General features: G+C 36.7%; 2 protein-coding genes across 2 annotated transcripts; one reads left to right on the top strand and one right to left on the bottom strand.

Annotated features, from left to right (window-relative positions):
* The first annotated feature begins 1,296 nt into the window (after positions 1–1,296).
* Positions 1,297–3,241, top strand: LOC120357068. The gene is made up of 2 exons (XM_039446502.1): positions 1,297–1,459; positions 1,581–3,241. Exon 2 carries the CDS (start codon positions 1,593–1,595, stop codon positions 3,117–3,119), a length of 1,527 nt encoding a protein of 508 aa, XP_039302436.1. The 5' UTR covers positions 1,297–1,459; positions 1,581–1,592; the 3' UTR covers positions 3,120–3,241.
* LOC120357070 lies at positions 3,026–5,379 on the bottom strand. The gene is made up of 3 exons (XM_039446504.1): positions 4,568–5,379; positions 4,279–4,475; positions 3,026–4,191 (listed from the first exon to the last, which is right to left on the bottom strand). The coding sequence occupies exons 1-3, from the start codon at positions 4,696–4,698 to the stop codon at positions 3,746–3,748; spliced, it is 774 nt and encodes a 257-aa protein (XP_039302438.1). The 5' UTR covers positions 4,699–5,379; the 3' UTR covers positions 3,026–3,745.
* Between the last annotated feature and the right edge of the window lie 4,404 nt (positions 5,380–9,783).

A 9,783-nucleotide genomic window follows, 5' to 3' on the forward strand; every position in this document is an offset into this window, starting at 1 on the left:
TTTGCCTTTAGCGAATATTAATATGCCTAACAACGACACTGCTTTTTGTTGCTATGCACTGGTGTTAGCTTAGGCTACAACACCTGACAATACAATCATTTCACCAGGCATCATTGCATTTCTAGGTTCATCGGCAATGATAAGTAATTATGATTTAAAGATGATCTCTTATAAATTCTTTTACGCGATCTTGGGAAGTTCCGTCTATGTCTGGGATCATGTTTCGAGCGTCTTTTAACGTTAAGAAATTAACAGTTGATCCTCTCTGATTTCTAATATCGTACATAGATCGGCCATAAGAAAGTTCGCGGGCGTGATTATGGAAACTTTTTGTTTCTTGGTTCGGGTCCCTAGGTGAGGTACCGCGGGCTTTGGGTACGGTTCCCGTGAGAGATACCCGAAGTTCCCTTATTTCGCGTAATAACTCGTGTAAAAGGAAGTTATCCGCGCCTGGCATATAACTCGTTCTTCTATTGTGATCAGATTCATTGTTATGCTAACTCGTACCTGATAGGTTTTGCGTTTCGTTATCTACCGTATTATTTGACAAATTAAACGACAGTCCGGCGGGAGAATTTGCCGCGGTGGCGCCGGTTTGTTGTGTCGTACCGTTTAATCCGTCTCCGTCCATATTTAAGAAACTAAAGTCGAGCGGATTTATAGGGAACTCCTTTTCTGTTATTACGTTCTTCGCTCGTTTTTATTTATTTATTTGATTGCAAATCAATTTTAGCGCAGTTACCGTGATTTTTTATGAAGTTATTTGAGGGATCTAGCCTACCGTTACTGTTTACTATTTTATCGTGTTGGAAATTTACGGAAGTAATTCGACTTACAGTAGTAGCGCAGTGCTCGCTCGCATGTTGGTGCCGCTATCGCTTCACGGCTCGACGTATGAGTTACGCACGGCCGTGATGTTGCTTTGGCGGTTGTTTGAATTATTCTCCGCCGTTTCCCGATTCGAAGGCCCTTTTTATCCTCCGATATTGCTGACGCTAATATGCAGGTCGGCTACATGCTAAATCGGCGGCGGTGCGACATCCGGCGAAAGACTATCTTGTCTTCCGTCGTTGTCGCGTTTTTTGCACGTCTTTTGAGAGGAAGTCTCAAAAGACGATCTGCGCTTTCCGTAGCTCTCGCGTTTTCTGCACGTCTTTCGAGAGGAAGTCTCGAAAGACAATCCGCGCTTTTGCGTTTAGCAAATATTAATATACATAGCAACGACATTACTTTTTGTTGCTATGTACAGTACTTTTGTACAGTACTTTTTGCAACAATTAAAACGTATAAAACGTGTTTCGTCCCTCTCTGTGGTAGTACAACAAAAAGTACACCAAATAAAGTGTTCGCGACAGTGCCACAAGACGTGAACCTTCGTAAAAAATGGTTTAATGCCGTTCGGAGAGATAACCTAAAAAACAGCAAATCGAACTTCTTTTGCTGTGAAGACCATTTCAATGTAAGTTTTTGCAGCCTAAGTATATGTTAAATTTTTAAATTATTATTTTTTTGATAGGATTTCATCTATTAATAATTTAACCTAATTTCGTAACTGCATCAAAAATGTTTTATATTTATAGCTGCGAGAGGATATGGAAAATTATCAGTATCACATGATGATGAGAGGTCCAGTAAAAATTAGAAAAAACGTTATTCCACATAAATTCGAATGCCAGCCCGACCGTAAACGTAGAACATGCTCAACTCCACGTATAGTAGCAGAAAAACGACAAAGACGAGCGGAAATAAACGAGATCCTTACAGAAACATTCGAGTCTTCTTCGACAAATGCTGCAGATGCATCAGAACAGAATATAAGGGATTTCAATATAACTGCTGCCCTAAATAAGCCTGCGATAAATGAACTCGGTCTCAAATCTCGAGCTGAACAAACTTTCACTGTGTGTGAAATACAAGAAGTAGCGGATACAAGAAGAGACGTCGGAATACAGACTTCCATGATGCAGCACAGTGTTGGCGTACAGGTCAAGATTCGACCACATTATCGTAGCGTTTATACAACGTGCAACATTCCAGTATCGACTGTCAATGAATGTTGTTCCCCGATTAAATTACCCATTTGTACGAATGTTGCAACTTCTCCGACAAAACCTATTATTTCTAAGATGTCCTATGCAAATGACACCATATCGACAAGCACTACAACTACATCGATAGATATAAGTAGTTCTCATGATTATTATATGTTTAGCGACCAAACGAGTCTCGATAATCCTAGTAGCCCAAATAAATATAAACGTGACATATTAAATGTAACAAACTATTTCATAAGTACCAACATGAAAGCGTACCTAGGGATTCCAAACGAATGGAAATCACTGTTGCATCTTTTGAGCACGAAAGGTAATGTAAGTATCCAAAATATACAGTTATGTTTAATGAAGATCAGAAGACAAGATACGTTAGAACGACTGGCTGAACAATTCTGTATGAGTCCTAGTAATGCAAGTATAGTTTTCAACAAAACTGTTCCAATACTCAGTCACTTACTAAAAACTTTGATTTTCTTCCCAAATCCTGACTTAGTTAAAAAAACTTTGCCTATTCCTTTTCGGAGCTCGTACAATCATGTCCAGTCCATAGTAGATGCTCTGGAAATACAAATCGAAAAACCGAGTGATCCCGTAAATCAAGCCTTGACTTGGTCTGAATATAAAAAATGTAACACGATAAAGTATTTGATATCTTGTGGACCGGATGGCTTTATCAATTTCATTTCTACTGGATATGGAGGTAGAATATCAGATGTATTATTGTTTGAGAAGTGTGGTATACTAGATCAGCTTCCTGAAAAATGTGCTGTTATGGCGGATCGAGGTTTTAAAAATATTAAATCTTTATTAACAGAAAAACATTGCAAGTTAATAAAACCACCAAGCGTATCGTCTACACATAAACCTACGAAATCTGAGGTTTTGGAAACCAAGCGCATTGCTAGCTTACGGATCCACGTAGAACGTGTCATTGGGAGATTGCGTGAATTCGATTTTCTAAAGCCACATGCTGTTATAAACCATAGTATGTTATCTTACACTGATGACATTATCGTGATTGCCTCGGCGTTAATAAATTTACATTCACCAATAATAAAAAAATAGTATGACAAGTGGGTAATAATTCTGAATATATTATATATTTTGTTACATATACAGTTTTATACATTAATACCTTACTTCTGTACAGAAGATAATAACAATGGAAATATATTTCTTTCCCAAAACAGCATTGCCTTTTTGACTAAATCCTGTGCTACTTCTACATCGTATGCAAGCCACTGCATGTGCACTTTTTTTGTATTTTCAAAGGCCGAATCAGCCACACAAAATAATCCTTTTTTCTTTCCTGTAGCTAACATTTGTAATTGCATTTGTGCTACGCACTTAGGATTGATAATTTTATCTTTCGACAAGAATCTTTCCAACGCTTTTTCATTCGAAGGACATTTTATTTCTACAATGTATTCGTTGGTCATACCATCAGGTGATGCACCAAGAGCTGGATAATTTGGTGATAGATACAGTCCAGCACTCTTAATTCGTGTATCTAGTTCGCGCTCTACTTTTATCAGCACCAGTTTTTCCAAGTCCTTTCCTCGTAACATTGCACTTGTTTCATGCACCTTACTCGCCCCTGTTACCTGTTTAACAAACGACCCACTATCTGTTGTACAATGTGCTGCTTCGTACAGCTTAGAAGCTGTAATTCTCCCGTATCGGAGTTCGTATCACAGTGGGCAATCACTCTGGTTTCGTGTCAATTTTTCAGCTTCATCGCATAAGACTTGAGTCATCTCAGAACTGGCAAAAGTAAGAAAATTTCCTGATATCAGACCTCCATTTAAGTGAAATTTTAAAAGGAGTCTGTGCAACGATAAATTATTTGTTTTCAGACATTTCAAGTCAACCTGTAGTCGTGAAATTTGACAGTCAATTTGTTTACTTTCTGCCAGTTCTAGAACGTCGTGTAAGAAAGTGCTATTATCGGGAATGGATGTTCGTTTTAGTTTATGTACTTTCTGAATGCCTAAATCTTTGACTTCGACATATTTGAGTGCCGTTCCTACACCTGACAAACGAGATTTTTTCCAATAGCATGCTATTTCTGTAGGCGCAGGGTCTTCGCTCCTTCGATGTACCCACATGACAACTGCTAAAGCATGTTTACATCCACCTGTAATGTAAGACAAATTTTAAGGAACGCATGGCAATGAGAACAGGTAAAAACGCATCACTTTTTATTGCATATATTCATAGATACCTGTTGCTGCTGCGCAATCATGACACTGAACGTCTATGATTTTCTCTGTTGCTTCATTAATGATTAATGTTGTTGAATATGCTTTGCTCCGAACCCTATGTTCAGGACATACTCGACATTTCACAATGCAGAGGTCTCCTTCACGTTTTACTTGGACATAACCTACAGCTGCATCTCCATAGCTCTCACGACAGTTCCTTTAAATAATTTACGATAAAAATCTCGTAGTAATGTTATTTGGAATGAGCAGTTACACATTGAAACGTAATTATTGCAAACGTATACTTACAATGAAGCTTTGGCACAACGTATTTCTGGAGCATTGAAACGATCATCATCTTTGAGAAATTCTAACACCGCAAACATGTTAATTTGCGGCAAATTATTGCTATTTGCTTTCACGAAGCCTTGTTCACACATTCTCCGTTGAAATTCGGCTAAATGATCAAATTTATTATAAGTCGTTTCGGAGAGCTTATTTTATACACATCGTATCCAGTCTTCGCGGCGTGACCATGTAACATCGTGACGTCACGAGCCCGTACGCCAATCGCGTAGCGTTTCATAATCACGTGACAAAACTTGAATTTTTACGTCGACAAAATTATTAATAATAATTTACAGGTTTACACAAAAATTTTTTTTTATATTTTTGTGCTTTGGTGTTATTAATACACGTTTACATATAAAAAAATATATATATAATTTTTTTTCAACAATCCAATTATTTGAAGTTGCAAGCTTTTGTTCATTTTCAGTTTCAACGATTCCAAAACATGATCATGTATGCCTTCTACAAGTCCGCTTACACATTGATGCGATCTGGAAAATTTTACACTCCGGTAGACTTTTGTTTTCACTTTGATAACTTGGATATTTGTTCATTTGAAGGTTGCTCTTCTGTGTCTGACTTCAAATGTGCTCACTGCTGTAAGTACTTTTGTTTCCAGTATTACATTGTCGATGAGTTACATATTAATTGCAAATAAATTGATCATCAATTAAAAATAAATGATTATTTATTTTCGGCCCTAATTAGTAGAAATTCCTTCTTTATCATACTTCCTGTAACACACACACACACACACACACACACACACACACACACACACACACACACACACACACACACACACACGCACACGCACACACACACGCACACGCATACACACACACACACACACACACACAATAGTTGTGTAAATCCGACCGTGCAACCTCCGCCTGGTACATCTTGGATGATGTTAATGCCGGCGGTAGTATAACTTTCAAGTGTCATAACTTGAAAAGTTTTCAATTTTTTGCGTTTTTTTAGAGTTCTTGTAAAAAAGATTTGTATACAGTGTTTCGGAAACACAATCGGACATCTCAATGTCAGCTACAAGATATGCTATGAAAAATAGTTCAGGAACTCCGAAACAGAGTCCTTTTCAGAACTTTTATCACGCGCTAAAATATAACTCAGTTTCTTGGAACCTATGACCTATACGGTCTCGTTTTTTTTTAACTCATATTTTAAGCTGTCAACTATTACTGATTTCAAGGATTTTTATTAACTTGTTGTACAAACCAAAACGGTCCCTTGTCAGTCAATTCACTAATGACGGAGCGGGTGCAGGAAAGGGTAGGCCATAATTTCAAATCTAATATCGTAACGTCAATTCCTTGGCCAAATTACAATTAAAGTAGAGTTAGGTTGTATTAGAAAAAATACGGGGAGAGGGTGCGGGGGGGGGGCAAAGCCCCTCCTTCGGCCACGCGTCTCTGTATGGGTTTTCGACGCAAAACAGTTTCTACAATAACGACTAAAGTATTGAAATTAGGTAAAATATGTATATGATCTTTTTTATAGAGCTTATTACTAGCTTCATTTTTTGTTTGACACATTTTTTCGTAAAATAAATATTCTGAAATAAGTAAGAAAAACTATTTTTCTTTCTGTAATGATATTTTTTAAATAAAAAGTGAACATTACTTAAAACCTTTTATATGTTACTCAGTACCTTTCCATTGATAACATATGTCAAGGTCAAGGTCATCAGAGCTGCTCCCCTAATGTGCACTTTTACCCTCCATAGATCAATAATGTTTGTCTCCTGTAATCTTCTTAAAGGTTCGACAAAAGATGTGTTGTACACATTGCAACGCTCGTTCTAACGGACGGGTGACAAACAAAAAAATCAGCAGCGCGGTATCGTAGCGCGGTCAAGACGACGTGCTCGATCGCTAATCACGCTCGCTAATTTCCAACGGAGCGCCAATCATAATACGTCTTTCTGCTGAAGACGCCCTGCGCTTCCAATATCTATCGGCGCCTCGAGCTTTCAAACTTCCGCCCGTTTTAATTGGAAACTGCAAGGAAAAGCTCTTCTTTCTCCGTTTCTATGTAAAGCGGTGCGCGACCGCTCTTTTTCTCTTTTTGTTTCGAACGCGCCAAATAAAAATTTTGCCTGTACTGAGATTCGTTAAAGATTTGGTAAAGTATAAGAGTTCAAATTAAAGTGATTTTATGTAAAGAAAGCACGTTTTTTGCAACATTTTGAGGGGGATACCTTGCACCCTGTTGAGTACCTCCACTATATATAAGCCCTTAATATAGGATCGCGCGTCTTGGCCAGCCGATCAGAATAGTAAAAAAAAATCGATCGTTAGAAATACTCGAGCGCGTCAGATTAAGGTAAGGTGGGTTAATAACATGCTGAAAAGTGTGCATTTCAATAATCTGATGATTTAAGCGTGACGTAAGGGAGTGGGAGGGTCACAAACTTGCAAAAAAAACGTCATCTTGACATTCTCGAGCGCGGTCGAATTTTTATTTTTATTTTGAAGGAAATAATTCAAGAATAACGGAAAAAATATAATCTGCCGATTTTCACAAGCCAAAGTAGCACAAATCGTCAGAAAAGTTTAGAGCGTGCAGCTGCAGTGAAGCATGTATTTTCCACTCCGCGCCTCTATTCCCTTTCACTACTTTTTTTTTCCGTTGCCATGACGCCATCACAGCTTATCACATGTTCTGTGTAATCACACGCGTTTGTGGCACGCTCTAGCTTATTTGTGAGTTTAATTATCTAATACGACGATGAGTGATGATACTATAAAGTGTGTATTTTGTGTACAAAATAAACTTGAAAAAATTGTGAAATTTACGTCAGTGACAAAAAAAAATGCCTTACGGTTTTGGCGTATCGTCGGAGCAAACCGGCCCTCAGGAAATCTCGGACAACGTACGATAATGTTGAATTTTCGGCTGAAAATTCATTAAATGAAGGATATCACGCGCAGTGTTATAAGTTATTCACAGCGATTAAAATACCTTATAATTTTCTAAATCTCGAGCAACAGGAAAGTGCAGCGGAATGCGATAATGCACCAGAAGTTTCTGGGGAGAATTCCAAATCGTATGTTCCTGTTACTTCCACAACAACTCAGGGTGCTGGTACATTGACAGACAAGTAAGTGCTCACTTATAATATATTATTTTTACTTTTAAAAACTCTTTATTTTTTATTGTATTAATAATGGGTTTTCCGGAAACTTAATGCAAAAATTTTACGGTACATTTTTATCAAACGCGACTGATGATGAAATAATGAAATGTTGTGAATATATTTTTATTAAACTTAACATAAAAAATAAAAATTTTTTTAAATATTAAAAGTAAATTTTTAATGTTATTTAATATAATTCTTAGAATAAAAAATGTTATTTTTAAGAAACAAAATATATTTTATATAAAAAAATTATTAAAATCGTTGTAAAATACTTAAAAGAACTATTTTTTAATGCTATAAATTCAGTTTCATGTTATTAATTATCAGGTTTCTTATTGGGAAAATATTTTCAGAGCAGGAGTATCAAGCAACTTTGAACGAGACTTCGAGGGTTTTGATGATACCTTTCGCACCGACGAGCCTGTCGGTAATGAGAATTTGCCATCAGTAAAATGTTTTATTTGCGAAAGAACACGCAAACGACAGCATGGCCGTGAAGTTCCATTGGCTGTCAATAGATTTCGAACAATAGATCTGTTGAAAAGTGCAGCCACTGAATATAATGACATAAATATGTTGGAAAAGATCAGTTCCTTTTCTGACGATTCAAATATTACTTATCACAAATGTTGTAAAGATCAATACTTGCGAGACATTTCAAGAGAAAAGGATAATGAATTCTTTAAAAAGAGGAAGGCATTGAACACTGCTTATACCATGCTATGCGAAATGTTGGAAGAAAACGTTGGTAAAAAATAACGAATGCCTGTTTTTTGATCATGTCAAGAAAGAATATCAAAAATTACTAATAGAACAGTCCAGACTGTCATCAGATTCTAAAAGCAGTACTTCATTTTCAGATCTTCACCTGGAAAGAAAATTAATGGATACTTTTGACCATAAGATCAAGATTATTTATGCTAAAAAAAAAAAGTTTCTTGCTCCATTTTCCGCCTGTATTTTAACCTACAAAGATTTGTTCAAAACAATGGCAATTAAAGAAACAATTCGTTCAGTTGCAATACAACTCCGAGAAGAAATTCTTAACTCCACCCGAAAAAAATTGGCTGAAAACTGTACTGCTGAAGATTTGATTACAGGAGAGTGCGATTACGTGCCAGAGCTTTTAACATGCTTCTTAGAAACATTAATTTGGAGTGATGTTTCTCATCTATCAAAAAAGGCACGTGAAAATAAAAAATATAATAAAGAACTTGCAATTTTTTCCCTTGGACAAGATCTGATCTACGCTGCTTTCAGCCACAAAATTAAAACATCAAAACATATTACTCTGGATCTGGCAGTGAAGAGCTTGTGTAACAGCAACAAAATCATCAATATACTGTCTAAATATGGACACTGTTGCTCTTATACTACATTGGAAGAGTTAGAGACTGAAATGACATTTTCGACGGCAAACAGTACATACGTGTGTCCTAAAGATATTTTACGTCGCCCGGATTTAAATACTGGAGTAGCTTTTGACAATTTCGATCGCTTTGTTGAAACACTGAATGGTAAAGACACTCTACACGACACGGTGGGGATAATTTATCAAGATGTTATTGAGAACGAAGATACAATGTCTGTGGTATCTCCAAATGTCTGCGAAAATGAAAATTCAACTACCAATGAGACTACATGGCAATTTTTCGGAATCATCTATCACTACAAAGAGAAAGCGAAAACGCCGATCCAACAATGAAACTTTCGACATGCATCCATATACAAAAAAATTAAAAATTACAACCTGGAATCAGCTAGACATCTCCGAACTCAATCAAATTCCAGACAGTTTAATGATGTCAAAACAATTGGATGTTGCATGGATGTTGTTGCATATACATAGAATATCAGACGTTCCAATGTGGATAGGATATCATAGTAAGAGTTTGATTGACGATTCACCAGTCCAAAAAGTTTCTTATCTTACACCAATAAATGATTCTCCCACCAATAATTCCACTGTTTTAAAAACTTTAGAATTGAGTCAAGCTGTTGCAAGTGAATG

This window comes from Solenopsis invicta, chromosome 3 (genome assembly GCF_016802725.1).
Source record: "Solenopsis invicta isolate M01_SB chromosome 3, UNIL_Sinv_3.0, whole genome shotgun sequence".
NCBI classification, from domain to species: Eukaryota; Metazoa; Arthropoda; class Insecta; order Hymenoptera; family Formicidae; genus Solenopsis; species Solenopsis invicta.

Coding starts and splice junctions, on each gene's coding strand:
- LOC120357070 (XM_039446504.1), bottom strand. CDS start 4,698: ATGTGTGAACAAGGCTTCGTGAAAGCAAATAGCAATAATTTGCCGCAA. Junction 4,476..4,567: donor CGTTGTGCCAAAGCTTCATT/GTAAGTATACGT, acceptor AATTATTTAAAG/GAACTGTCGTGAGAGCTATG. Junction 4,192..4,278: donor TGATTGCGCAGCAGCAACAG/GTATCTATGAAT, acceptor CTTACATTACAG/GTGGATGTAAACATGCTTTA.
- LOC120357068 (XM_039446502.1), top strand. CDS start 1,593: ATGGAAAATTATCAGTATCACATGATGATGAGAGGTCCAGTAAAAATT.